Here is a 14,330-nt window from a genome sequence, read left to right as displayed (position 1 = left end):
ATATGAATGTCCTTAAAATCATACACAAAAGGTACCTGCAAAAACAAATTTAACACTCATTATCAAACTCGTCAAACTCGTCAAACTCCGACTTGTTTGACGAGTTTGAACATTTTTGAGACTCGAATAGTTTGACTTGTTTGACGGGTGCGCTAAGTTTAACTAATATCTACCATGACCATTAATCTATGTTTTAGTGCATCCGACTGTCGACAATATCATCGTGACTCGATTTCTATCCGTCTTTTTCACAAAACACTGTTTCTCACCCAATCCGAAAACCCTATTTCGATATTTCAGTAACAATTTATCATTCAAACCATAGTTTTTCAAATTTTTATTTCAAACCCTATTCTTAACGAAAACTTAATAGAAAATCTAAAACCGAATCTCAATGTATACCCGAAACTCTAAAAAATTTGATTTTTGCGGAGTTAAAAAACTATACCTGGAGGTCTTCGCAAGTAGGGTCCGAAGAGGGGGCCGAAGATGATGAAGACGAAGCCATTCTTCGTGAAAATTTGACGAGTTTGACGAAATCGTACAGAAAAATCGCACAGAAAAATCGCACAGAAAAATCAGAGTGAAGAGAAAATGAAGAAGAAGGAACGACACTATGAAGAAATGAAAGTGTCTGTCGAAAAGGGGCAAAAAAAAACTGTTTGGTTTTTCAAATTTTTTTAATTTAGTAACTTCCCAATATTTGGTCTTTTTCCTTCAGATGTTGACACGTGTATTTTTTAAAAGGGGTAACGATGTCTTTTCATTCTTTTACAGTTTTTGTTTGAAGTTTTTTTTTTGAAGGGTATGTGATGTAAGTGAAATCGACATTTAAAGGTATTTTTGTAATATTCCCTGTAAATGAAGAAGTAAGAAGGAAATTTTACCAAACACTATCTCTCGATTTTCCTTCCTTGTTATGGTATCAGAGCTCCATCTTTGATCTCCACATCTGCTTCCTCTGTTCTTCTTCATCTTTTGTTCCTTTTCTCTTCATGGCCGAATCAACTGCTTCTCAGGCATCGGTGGACTCTGATCCTCCTGCCGAAACACCTCTTCCTCCTCCTGTTTCAAACCCAGTTTCAGATCTTTATTCTAGCCCTCTGTATCTTCATGCTGTGGATTCCTCAAACCTTCAGCTTGTCCTTGAAAAACTCCAAGGTGAATCCAACTACAACATCTAGTCTCGTGCTTTTCTCAAAACCCTCAATGCCAAAAACAAAATGGGATTTGTTTTTGGTACCGTTCTGAAGCCTCATGCCGATCATCCTGACGCAGGTCTTTGGTCCCGAACCAATGACATGGTCTGCACATGGCTAACCAATGCCGTGAGCCCTGAAATCGCTAGCCTCATCGTCTATCTTGATGTTGGGCGATACTGTGGCCCGATGCTATTATCTGCATGGCTTTCCACCTGGTTATCACAACCCTGCTCCTTTGCTTCCAACTCCGCGATTTTTTCCCAAATATGCCCCCTTAAACGCTCGAAACCCTAGTTTCGATCGCCAGCACAGATCTGTCAATATTGTGGGATCTGGAAGCTTGCATCCTCCGAATCAGTCTCCTGGATCTGATGATGTGCTCGACATGAGAACTCAGCTGGCGCATGCCAAGGAATTGCTGGCTTAGTACACCTCACAACTCAAGTCACATGGCTCTTCTCCTTCGGCTTCAGGTTATGTTGCTTCCTCCTCTTCTCCTCCTTTATCTTCAGGTACCATTCCTCCTTTCATCTTATCTGCCTTATCTCCAAATCTAAAATTTTTGCTTGTGATATGGATTTTAGATAGCGGTGCGAGTTGTCATATTTGTTGTGACCAAACTTTATTCTCTGAAATTCATGTTGTTCCAACGATCTCGATCTCTTTACCTACTGGTGCTTCTATCACATCACCGTTTCTGAATCTGGCTCAGTCCCATTTACTTCCAGACTTAACACTCACTTCTGTCTTATACCTTCCTGATTTCAAATACAATATGCTAAACATCAGTTCTCTTACCAAAAAACATCTCTCTTTCTGTGTCTTTTAATGGTACTTCTTTTATTATTCAGGACCATACTCTGGCCTCGACCATTGGCACGGGTAAACAGGTGCATAACCTGTATGTTTTGGAACTCCCGAAGCCATCTTTTGTTTCCTCTTCCCTGTTTTCCACTATGTGCACTGCTCTCAAGGCTTCTTCTGTCGATCTTTGGCATTTTCGCTTGGGTCATCCCTCCAATATGAAGATCAAAGTTTTAGGATCTTCTGTACTTAGTTTTATTCCTACTACTACTTCTCAACACTGTATTGTTTGTCCTTTGGCAAAACAGAAGACTTTACCTTATCCATTCTCTAATCATATATCTCAAACACCTTTCGATCTTATACATGTTGATGTTTGTGGCCCTTTTCATGAGCCTACAATTGACGGTTTTAAGTATTTTTTAACCTTGGTTGATGATTACAGTAGAGTTACTTGGGTTTATTTACTGCGCTGTAAATCAGAAGTTTCTTCCAAATTTCCAATCTTTTACGAGATGATTAAAACCCAATACAACTCCACTATTAAATCCATTCGGAGTGATAATGCTCCAGAACTTAATTTTTCTGGATTTCTTACAACTCATGGGATATTTCATTTTAAATCTTGCCCTTATACCCACAACAAAATTCTGTTGTGGAAAGAAAACATCAACACCTTTTGAATGTTGCTCGAGCCCTTTATTTTCAATCCAAAGTTCCTCTTTATTATTGAGGTGATTGCATCTTAACTGCAGTTTACTTAATCAATAGAACACCCACATCAACCCTCAAAAACAAAACCCCGTTTGAATGTCTCCTCCATCGTAAACCTGATTATTCCCATCTAAAAGTTTTTGGATGCCTATGCTATGTTTCTACTTATGCCAAAGATCGACATAAATTTAGTCCTCGAGCTGTGCCATCAGTTTTCCTTGGTTATCCCCCTGGTTTGAAAGGTTACAAAGTTCTAAATCTTGAAACTCATACCATTTCTATGTCTGGCAATGTCATATTTCATGAAACTACATTTCCTTTTTATCACACTTCGTCATCAACTCCTTCTGCTAATTCCCTCATTTCTCCACCATCACCATATTTCTTATATGATGATCCCTTACCAAATCCTTCTTCTGCTTCTAATTCTCTATCTTTTTTACCTTCTGATTTCATCTTCTTCATCTTCTTCTTCCGCCCCCCTCACATTCTCTTCTTCTCCTTCCCTTGAGATCTCGGAACAACATGATTCTTCACAGCATAAATCTAGGCATCAACGTTTAACTTCTCGACCTGCTTATCTACAAGACTATCACTGCTTTCTTCTTTCTAACCTATCTTCACCCCTCCCTACCTACAAACACACTACACCTTATCCTCTTTCTGCATTCCTAACATATGACAGACTTGAACTCTCTTACAAAAATTTCATTCTTAATATCACCACCACCCAATAACCAAAAACCTTTTCTCAAGCAGTACAATCTGAACCCTGGAGAAAGGCCATGGAGCTTGAACTTGAGGCACTGATTCACACCAAGACCTGGTCTGTTTGCCCTCTACCTTCTGGAAAACGCACTATTGGCTGTAAGTGGGTATATCAGACTAAATTTAATGCTGATGGTTCCATCGATAAGCATAAAGCTCGATTAGTTGCTAAGGGATATACCCAACAAGAAGGCATAGATTACCTTGAGACATTTATCCCTGTAGCTAAAATGACTACTGCCAGAGTTCTTTTAGCTCTTGCTGCCTCTCAAAACTGGATTTTACATCAACTTGATGTCTCTAATGCCTTCCTTAATGGTGATCTGGATGAGAAAATATTTATCGATCTGCCACCAGGTTATGCTCAGCTAAAAGGAGAGTCTTCTTCTTCTGGATTGATCTGTAAACTCAACACGTCACTGTATGGGTTAAAGCAGACCTCTCGCCAATGGAATCAAAAATTATGTCAGGTACTTGCTGCTGGTTTTTATTGAACCGAATGATCACTCCCGACATGACCAAGCTCGGACACGAACTCAAGACACTCACCAGCGTGAAGAACAGGCCCAACATGTCATCGACGATCAAAGGCTGGACTATGGGCCTGATGATGAATGGTTCAGCCCATGGAGAGATGTTGGGCTGACTATGTCGTTATGTGATTGATCAATCACTTGAGAACATATAGGAAACAACATCTCAGCATATGCCATTCGATTATACATTTTCCATATGCTGAGATACACTTTCCATTTTGTTTTCTCTTGGTTGTCTCATGAACATGTCTTTATAAACATGTTGTACGTCATCTTTTCAGAATAAGACAATAATGAAATCTTCTGCAATATACTCTTGATTCTCCTCTGTTCTAACACAAACTCCATATGCGATTGCTCATATCAATACCTCTCTCTTAAATTCTTTCAGTTTTCATCAATCTGCCGCTGATAATTCCTTATTTATGAAGAAGGTTGGTTCGCATTTTGTGGCTGCATTAATTTATGTTGATGATATCTTGGTTGTTGGCAATGATATGTCCCTTGTCACTGAGCTTAAGGTAGTTCTGAGTTCAACATTTCAGATTAAAGATATGGCAGATCTCAAATATTTTTTGGGTCTTGAAGTGGCTAGATCTAAACAGGGTATTTATCTCTGCCAAAGGAAGTATACTTTAGAGCTGCTTGATGATTATGGAATGCTAGGATGCAAGTCTGTTGGTTCTCCAATGGAGTTAAATTTGAAGCTCGGTCAAGATTCTGGTGACCCACTTCCTGATGCTTCTGTCTATCGCAAGCTCATTGGAAGACTAATTTATTTGTCCATTACCCGACCAGATATTAGTTTTTCAGTCAACAAGTTAAGACAATACATGTCTCAGCCACAAATGCTTATCTTCAAGTTGCAATGCGAGTTCTCCGCTACTTGAAATCTGATCCTGCTCAAGGTCTCCTCTACTCTTCTGCATCTCCTACCTCACTTAGTGGTTTCTGTGATGCAGACTGAGCAAGTTGTCCAGATTCTCGATGTTCTGTTACAGCTTACTGCATCTTTCTCGGTACTTCCTTAATCTCTTGGCGGGTTAAGAAGCATACCACAATATCTCGTAGCTCGGCTGAGGCTGAGTACCGTTCTATGGCGCAGACCTGCTGCGAGTTGGTATGGCTGAGCTCTTTACTCTCTGATTTGAAGTTTTCATTTCCGAAACCAGTCACTTTATTTTGTGATAGCAAATCTGCTATTCACATTGCTCACAACCCAGTTTATCATGAGCGCACCAAGCACATTGAATTAGACTGCCATTATGTGCGAGAGCAGATCAAGAATGGTTTTCTCAAACCATTACATATCTCTGGTTCAGAACAAGTGGCAGACTTGCTTACCAAGCCTCTAGCAACTGACAGATTACGGTATCTTCTCTCCAAGATGGGGATACATCATTTATACTCCCCATCTTGAGGGGGAGTATCAAGAAAACTGTTATTCTTTTTACCTTTTTACCTACAGGTTACTGCCACATGTACATGAGCAAGAGAGATTGTTTGGCAGACAACCTTTTTTCCATACATGTTCGATAGGTACTATGTGATATGCAGCTCTAATAATAGGTTTGTTGCGTTGTAATCATTTTTATTCTTTCATCAAATGTATATAAACACCATTGAGGTTGTAAATGAAGAAGTAAGAAGGAAATTTTACCAAGCACTATCTCTCGATTTTCCTTCCTTGTTACTCCGTTTGATTCTGCTTAAACGACGAGGAGAATCGATTTTTATCCTGCATTTTTAAAAATCTTCTTTACTTTGCCGACGATGATGTTGATGTATCGATTACAATTTGATCTTGGGTATTATCTTCATCGAAGCAAAGAGTGTGATGATTAGAGAGCGGAATCATAAGCTTAGAAACCTGATTGAACTTCGTGATGATGATTCCGGGAAAAGGAAGCAACGTTTTGCTCCGTGAAATGGTTAGCTTTTTCATATGTTTGTGAAGTAAGGTTTCTCGTGTTCATACTTTTCGGAGGCGTAGGAAGATTGGAAATGCTACTTTTTTGCATGAAAAATGAGTCAGTCTACATAGGGGATAGACTCGACGTCAGATATTCGTGATTTTGGATATTCGGTCTCGAATCGAATCTATGTTTTTTGTTTTACTTTCAGAATTCATAATACGTAGACATATCTATACCAATCATATATATATATCTTTTTTTTCATAATTCATAATACCTAGTCATATCTATACAAATTATATATATATATATATATATATATATACTTAGATTATACAGATATTTTTATCAACTTGATTTCAAGAAATTCAACCCTAACACTAAATCTTGCGTGGCAATGCATACCGAACGATAATCGCTGATCGAAAATCGAACATGACCCCGAATATTATCAATAAACAATATTCGGGTTTTAATACTCGACATTTGTCGGATTCAACTAAATTCTATTTTGCAATTTCTTTGTCTTTTTTTTTAAAGGTAGCATATCAAAATTGATGACCAGATAACCTCTCATATGTTATTTGGATGATACACATTTGTAACACATACAGTGATAGATGATATGTCTCAGTGATCACAGTGATGTCAAATTTAGGTTAACCAATAGATTTAAACTTAACCTAATTGAATTTGTCTAATTAATGGGTAAATTAGATCAACCCAACACAAAAAATTTAATAGATTGGGTTTAACCCATAAAATCAATTCAATTAACTCATTTAGTTTAGTTTTTTAAAATTTTACTTAGATTATATATTTATATATAATTTGAATTGAAAATAATGAAATTAAATAAATTGGAATATTCATTTTGCTAACAAAATTTTAAATATTTTAAAGCTAAAAAATATAATATAGAACTTCATTTTCTAACAAAATTGATGAGAAAGTATTAAAATTTGTAAAATTAAATATGGTGATCCCATTTCCTATCATTGTAAATTCTAATTTTTTTTATATCTTTTCAAAATAGTTTTCCATTCTCAAAAAATATATAAATTTTAGAATCGAACATGAATCAAACCGAATCGAATATGAATCCATATCGAGTCAAACCAAATCGAATCCAATCAAATCGAACCGAATTTGAATTCGAACTGAATCAAATAATAATTAAACAAAAAACCTTAATTGTTTTTGAAAAATAGTTTTTTACCAATAAAAAACCGAAATTCGAACCGAACTAATTTGGTTTGGTTTGGTTCGGATTCGGTTATTTCGGATTTTGAGAATTTATAACCAAACGGTTATTAAATTTTAATTGATTTAGTTCGATTCGATTCTAGTAGATTATTTTCAAATTTTGTGAATTAATATTCAATCAGTTATTTGGTTCGTTTTGATTAATAATAGAAATAATTGAATTGAATCTCTATCCCTAATTATAATGAAAAATAAAGAATAAAATAGTATAATAGATGATAATTCATTTAACTCATAAAATATTTTTAACCCAAAAATACAAAAATAATTGGATTGATTTAGATTAATCCATGTAATCCAACTGAATTAGACATCTATAAGTAATCACAAGTATTTTTAATAGAAAATGCTTTTGTAACTAACTTTATGATTTTGGTTTTCTACAAAATTAAAATTTTATATAAAAAACTAAAATTTACAGTTTGAAGAGTAAATATATTATTTTAACTTTTTTAAAAATATATCCTATTAAAATTTTAATTGTACAAAAATACATCAGATAGAAAGCTAGTACTATACAATATTTTGTAGCTATATTCATATAAATCATTTACTATATATATATATATGATATTATGTTTTATTTTTAGAGGATTATGATTTTGATTTATTCCGATAATTGGTCCAGTCGGAGTTTTAATGAGATTTTTTAATTATAAGTCATTAAAATCAATCCTGTCATCATGTGGGCCAGTTGAACCCTAATGGAACGAAGAAACAAAGGGTGTAAAAGTCAATTTGACTCCAGTGTATAAAAGCGACGTTTAGAGAGAGAGATGGAGGCCTGTGCTTGTTGTGCCCCTTTCTCAAGCTTGGCCTCAGTTTTTTCGTCACTCCTCTCTCTCTCTCTCTCTCGTTTTCTCTTCTCCAGTATTTTCCCGGAAACTGTCACTCAGCCCTTTTCGTCTTCGGATCGCTCTCTCTGATTCTCTGGTAGAAATTTTCTCTCCTCGGATCATGACTTTCTTCTCAGATATTTTCTTCATTTGGAGTTCTCTGATACTCGTTTTGTTTTCTTAATCTTTTGATCATGTCTGTCGTTTACGTCGGTCGATCTGGTCAATGCCAGTTCGCAATTTTTATTCCCCGATCATGATTTACTTGTTCCGTCTAAAATTCGCAGCATCGATCTCATTTCAGTTTGTTTTTTTCGCCCGCGCAATCGTTTTTTTTTAAATTTAATCAGATGTTTATGCCTGATTGAACATGATTTTGTGTTGCAAGTTTTAATTGTTGTTTCTTAATTTGGTTTTCTTTTTCTGGCTATTTCTGATTTCGGTTTTAGTTTGTATTAATTAGGGCTCTGCATCTTTTGGGGAATTTAAGTCTGGTGATCTGAAATCTGTTTCTGATTTCCATTTGTTTTCTCCGTTTAACAAAGTAACCGACGATCTCTAACTGTTAGGTGAAGTAGCGAGACATCGTGGAAGTGAAGGGTGGGCAAACTGTGCCTGGGAACCAAGAGGTGTTTGTCTCAACGAAACTACCGTGTTCTTGTTTCAGATATTCATGTTTTAATAATGTTCTGTCTTTGATTTGTGTCAGACTCAGATGAGACCGTCTTCCTGGCAGTGTAGTGATTTCAATGCAGGCATCATTCCGATCAAGAAAAGGAAGTTCCTTTTCCGGCCCCCTGCTGAAGAAGTTTCTTCCACACTGTCTGACAACAGTTGTCAACTTAATGACCAAAGTGGTTGTGGTGATGCGAAGAGTGTTCCTTGTTCATTAGATGTGAATGAGAACATGGAAAAGACACTGCCCGAAGAGAAGAGAGGATCTTGTGTCACTGCTGATGTAACAGATCAAACAATCACTGACCAGATTACTACAACCTTGAGCTCTGGAGAACTGCGCTCTTTGATTCAGCCTAAGTTTATTGGAAATGTTGGGAAGATAGAGAAGCTTGGTGATGTTAAATCTGCTCATTTCAGCTTCAATTCTTCAAAAGAGGAAATGAAACTATCAGATACTGAGAATATGGTGCGAGGGCTTGTGGGTCAGCCTAAAGTAAAAACTGAGGCAGACTTACCAGTTTCTTCCATTACTTTTAGAGAGGTCGAGAAAAGAGAGCAGCTTGTTAAGCTTCCTGATTCTAACACTGTCAGTAGTTCAGTCCAACCCTTTTCTTCAGCGAAGTTACCAAACAAAGAGAAGCTTGTGGAGGTTGAAAGCTCTGGTGTAGTTGTCAGTTTAGGACAAAATGGGATGAGAATAGATCTAACTGGTCATTCTATGCATGGCATAATTGAGGAGACATGTGGGAGGAAAAATGTCGGCAGAGAATGTCAAGCTGAACTATCGTCTGGTTCTGGTACTGCTAAGTTATCTCTGGGTTGTAAAACTGGTAATAATATTCAGTACGGGGAGGTAGAAGCATCTCTTGCATTGAATTTGTCGTTGAACAAGGGGGTCTGCCCTCCACATAACAGTGATACTACCTCTGTGTCTACTACTGCTGGTGAATCCGTTGGTATTAACAGATCAAATTGGGACTTAAATACTACCATGGATGCTTGGGAAGATGCTCGAGGTTGCGCTAGCATGGGTAAAGCAAATCTTGCAGTTTTAATCAGCAAGAGCAGTCCTCGTAACGCCAAGGCATTGAGTAGTTGTGATAAAACTGCTATCGCAAATCCTGTTTCTGAAGAACAGGAAAAGATGTGTGTAGGGTTCAGATTTGATATTGCAACTCGTATGCAGTCTGATCGTCAAGATAATTCCAGATTTTCACTTAGTCTAGGCCTCAACTCGCATCCACCTGTTGAGAATTCTCCTTTATCATCTAGAACAGCCCAGACATGTTCTAGTAATACAAGTTCTTCTGAGCCAATGATCACCGGTAGCGATGTAAATCCTGCGAGTCTTAGGATTGTCAAGTCAGAGCACTCTGATGAGGTTGTTGGACAAGAAACTGGGAATGCTAAAATTTGTCCTGCCAAATTATCGCATAACAGTGTAAAACAGGAACCAGTTGAGAAATGCAGCCAAGAAACTACTTTGTCATCTGGCTTTATGAAGCCTGTGGATCCTACGTCAATAAAATCTGAGCCTAATAACTGCATTCAATCTGAAGTTATCAACAGGAAAACTGGAACATTGAATCAGCCGAATGAGATGTGTGATTTATCTACTTGTTCTACATCAAATCAGAAGGAGAAAATAATTCCTTGTTCTACTGGCTACAGAGTACCGGTATGTTTGAGTGGAATGACTGTAAATGCTGGTGGCTTGAACTATTCTGAATATGTATTGCACGGAAATTCAGGCCAGAGTAGCAGTGAAGCCCATGGCATATTACACAAGACGTTGAAGCTTACTGAAACCGATATGATCTCCACATGTTTTGGTCAGGGTGACAGTATCCGCACTGTGTCTGGTGTGACAGTTGCTTTGTCAGCTGAAGACAAGACTGTAGATGATCGCAAGACTTGCAGTTTGAAAGAAATTCCTTTTAATTCACACAGAAAAGATGAAAACTCTCCAAGTGATGAAGAAAACATTAATTTATCTGGTGATGTGCAAAAGGAAGACTTTTATGGTTTCGATTTTGAGTCTGATGGTGCTCACGATATATCTAAGGTGGAAAAGAAGCAAGATGGGAGAATTAATGAGGATGGTAAGGTCCAAAGATCAGATGTTTCAGTTGTCTCAGAAGATAATTCACCCGCTAAGAAGAGTAAGCTGGAATATGCAATGTGTGGTGGTTCTGAAACTCAAAACAGGGACATTGCTGTTGTGTTTGGTGACGGCTATCAATATTCCAGCTATGTTGATGAAAGAGGAAGTGAATCTACCGTTATCGGTGAAACTGCTGATGAACATATCAAAGAATGTTCAGGTACATCACTTGATACTACACTTAAGAAACATGCTGATGATGATTCATGTTCGATGGAATTAGTTGAGTTGCCAAGCAGCGAAGAAAAGATTAGGAGGCTTATTCCAGAACTTCAAAGAAGAGCACTTGATGAATCAGGTGAGAAAGAAGGCCAAATCATTCAGGATGGTGAACACTTGTCCTGTCGGGTCACTCACGCAAGTAAAGAAGTATCTGGAGCATTTACGGTATCAAGTTTAAACGTTCAAATCCCTGAAGTAATAGACAGGAGTGGTACAGCTTCTATTGGGGCAGGCTTTTCTACTGGTGATCCTCTTAAGGAATTCAGTGGTGGAAGTTTTGATAATCGAATTATGAACTTGGCTCATGTTTCTGATAAAAATCCGGCTGGACCACTAGATGCTTCAGGCAGCTTTGGGCCGTCACGTGTGGAAAGAGAAAGATTGTCTGATCTTCCATTTGAATCGAAGAAATTTCTCTCACAAGGGAGGTGATATTTCCGTGTCCTTTTTCCTCTTAACCCCTCTTCTCTTTCTTTTGTTTTGTTTCTATGCAATATCCTTTTCAATTTGCTTTATGTGATTTATCTCTATTGCTGTCTTAGAGATGATGCCTTTCATGATGAATCTTTCAAGTTCTCACGGGAGAGGTACCATGGCCGGTTCGGGAACCAAAGATTGAATTTCACACCTGACAGAAGGAGGTTCTCTGACCGAACAGAAAGCAATCCGAGGAGTCGGGACTTAGAAAGTAAATTTGTTTCAAAGTTTTTTGGTTATGCGAGGGCGTACCCTCCTTCAAGAATTCAATGGAACTCTGATTTTATTGGTGCAGATTTTGAATTCGATAACTATGGCAGCACTCGTGAGGATGGTGCTTTTGTCAGGAGTTGTCGTAGAGGGAGAAGGTCATGGAATGATCAAGCAACTTTTTTCTCTCGTTCATTTTCCAGAAGGCGATCCCCTGGAAACTCAGAGGATGCATTTGCATTTCATGAACATGGAGATGGCGAGAAATTTACAAGGGAGAGGGGCTTACCACGCAACAATACAGACCATATGGTGAGGCCTCATCATTCATATGAATATTTGGATGATGGCCCTTTCGTTCAAGGGCAAAGAGATATTTCTACCAACCACAAAAGAGCTTTTCCTCCGTTTCGTTCACGATCTCCGACTAGATCAAGAGCACGGTCTCCTGGTCCTTGCTCATCTTTTAGTAATAGATCTCCAGATGGATTTGCTGGGCATCCAGATTTGACTCGTCGGAGATCATCTCCAAGTTACAGGATGGAGAGGATAAGATCACCAGATCATTCTGGTTTTCCAAGAGACATGAATTTTAGAAGACCCGGTTCTCCCCGTTATACATCGAGACCATCCAATGATTTGAGGGATGTAGGCTTTGGAAGAGGCCGTGGGTTTTCAAGGTCATGCACCTCATACAGGAATCAGCCTGGTCGTGGTTTTAGAAACCATGGAAAATTTAACACCTTGGATTCACGAGAAAGAGTTGAATATGGAGATGATACGTATGAAGGGCCAAGTCATTTGGATCGGTTTGGTGTTAACGTGAATGTCGAGAGAAGAAGGTTTGGTGATCGACATGGCGGCCCCCGCTTGTTTAGACCAGCCTTTAATACAGATGATTGCAGGCCCACTAATATTGAGAGTGACCCTCATTCTACGAGGTTTGGACAGGAAGATGCTACCGACACCATGGAGGAACGAAGAAACTTAAGAGAATTTGATAGACAGAGTAAAAACTTTACTGAGAATGCATCTGGAAGAACAAGGAATGTCGAGGAGAAGGAAGATGGTGAACAGGTTAAGAAGAGAGCTTGCCAATAATTCTGCTACGACCCGGGAGTAACGAACGGCGAGTTTGATGGTGGAAAGTTCTGTGATTTTGCATTAGCCGATCGAGATTTAGACATGTGATTTTGTTTGATTATGATGGGCTTTCCAGTAACTGGTGAGAGGTTAGGATTGAATTTTGCCTGATGTTACTCGGACCATCAACACAAAAAGCAATTTCACATTCACTTGAGCACCATTGAGTGATCACGACAGCATAGCTACTGCCGAGCGGAATGATTGGACACGGGACGAATATCCAAATTTTCCGAGCCAAAATCTTTCGGATCATGGGTTAGGTTCAAATCAAAGTTTCGAGCCGATCTGGAAACTGGAAAGCGTGGTTTCTTTTTTAAAATAATAAATAAAATAAATTTTATTAATACACATGTTTAAGATATTAAAGGGATTAGCCCGATCTCACCCGAGTTAAGTCCGAACCCGAGTTTTATAGAACTGGATTTCAGACTTAGTTTTACAAGACTGAAAAAATTGGGACTGGTTCGAATCGAAACCAAAACCCTCGGATTGAGTGCGGACTCGAGTCGAGTTTACCCGTTTAACATTCCTAATTATTATTAATTGCTGCTGGGTTTGGATATCCACCCTTGTAAGTAACCACTTACGTTACCAACCAACATGGCAAAAACTTCATTGTTGAAAATTGTAATAATCTAAAAAAAACCAGCATTCACATGACGATTTACAGAAATCTGGATTCCAAATCCAAAGTTCATTCTCTTTTCATCTTTCATTCCTCGGTCCATTACTCCTTAGGCCAAACACTAACCTTCTCTTTCTCATACTTTACGAACAGAGCAGAAACAGCAGCCACAAAGTAAACTTGAATCAACACAGTCGCAGGTGAATGGTAATTCAACACGCTCTTACCCGTCACCAGCTCCACCATCAACAATGCCGCCAGCCCTAGTCCCGCGATTCGACCGTTTACCCTTTCGCTGTAAGGGCTAAACCCTAATTCCACCTTCAGCCCGCCTGAGATCGATTCCTTCAGATTCACCGGCGGCAGATACATCCCCGATCCTTTCTTCGACGCCCCGATCGACCCTCTCTTCGATTTTCGAACCTCCGCCTTTCTTCCGGTCCCGCTTCGGTTTCGGACTCGGATTTTCGAGAGACGCGACTCGAATTGATCGGAATCGGAGTCAGAGTCGGGTCGGGTTGCGTCCGGGTCGGATTCCGTGGAGTCGACGTCGGCGGCGAAGAGGGTGAAGGGCCTCGGGTTGTGGTGGAGTATGATGGTGGCGGGAAGAGAGCGTGGAGACAGAAAAGGGTTTGAAAGGCGTAGAGGTGTTATCGCCATTGTTTGCTCTGCGCTCTGTGTTGTTTCTTCGGCCTTGAGTTTTGGATAATAATAATAATAATAATAATAATAATAATAATAATAATAATAATAATAATAATGATAA

General features: G+C 38.5%; 2 protein-coding genes across 3 annotated transcripts; one reads left to right on the top strand and one right to left on the bottom strand.

Annotated features, from left to right (window-relative positions):
* The first annotated feature begins 8,008 nt into the window (after positions 1–8,008).
* LOC104809887 lies at positions 8,009–13,088 on the top strand. Of its 2 annotated transcripts, none has more exons than XM_010535992.2 (5): positions 8,009–8,139; positions 8,618–8,671; positions 8,752–11,534; positions 11,649–11,794; positions 11,879–13,088. In XM_010535992.2, exons 3-5 carry the CDS (start codon positions 8,758–8,760, stop codon positions 12,892–12,894), a joined length of 3,939 nt encoding a protein of 1,312 aa, XP_010534294.1. In that variant the 5' UTR covers positions 8,009–8,139; positions 8,618–8,671; positions 8,752–8,757; the 3' UTR covers positions 12,895–13,088. The 2 variants fall into 2 exon arrangements, with proteins under 2 accessions (XP_010534294.1, XP_010534293.1); XM_010535991.2 differs by having other exon boundaries at positions 8,612–8,671.
* A 422-nt stretch (positions 13,089–13,510) lies between these two features.
* On the bottom strand, positions 13,511–14,263 carry LOC104809886. The gene has a single exon (XM_010535989.1). It carries the CDS (start codon positions 14,222–14,224, stop codon positions 13,667–13,669), a length of 558 nt encoding a protein of 185 aa, XP_010534291.1. The 5' UTR covers positions 14,225–14,263; the 3' UTR covers positions 13,511–13,666.
* Between the last annotated feature and the right edge of the window lie 67 nt (positions 14,264–14,330).

This window comes from Tarenaya hassleriana, unplaced genomic scaffold, assembly GCF_000463585.1.
Source record: "Tarenaya hassleriana unplaced genomic scaffold, ASM46358v1 Cleome17, whole genome shotgun sequence".
In the NCBI taxonomy this organism is placed as follows: domain Eukaryota; kingdom Viridiplantae; phylum Streptophyta; class Magnoliopsida; order Brassicales; family Cleomaceae; genus Tarenaya; species Tarenaya hassleriana.
This window is presented reverse-complemented; position numbering and strand designations above follow the sequence as displayed.

Coding starts and splice junctions, on each gene's coding strand:
- LOC104809886 (XM_010535989.1), bottom strand. CDS start 14,224: ATGGCGATAACACCTCTACGCCTTTCAAACCCTTTTCTGTCTCCACGC.
- LOC104809887 (XM_010535992.2), top strand. CDS start 8,758: ATGAGACCGTCTTCCTGGCAGTGTAGTGATTTCAATGCAGGCATCATT. Junction 11,535..11,648: donor AAATTTCTCTCACAAGGGAG/GTGATATTTCCG, acceptor TTGCTGTCTTAG/AGATGATGCCTTTCATGATG. Junction 11,795..11,878: donor GAGGAGTCGGGACTTAGAAA/GTAAATTTGTTT, acceptor TTATTGGTGCAG/ATTTTGAATTCGATAACTAT.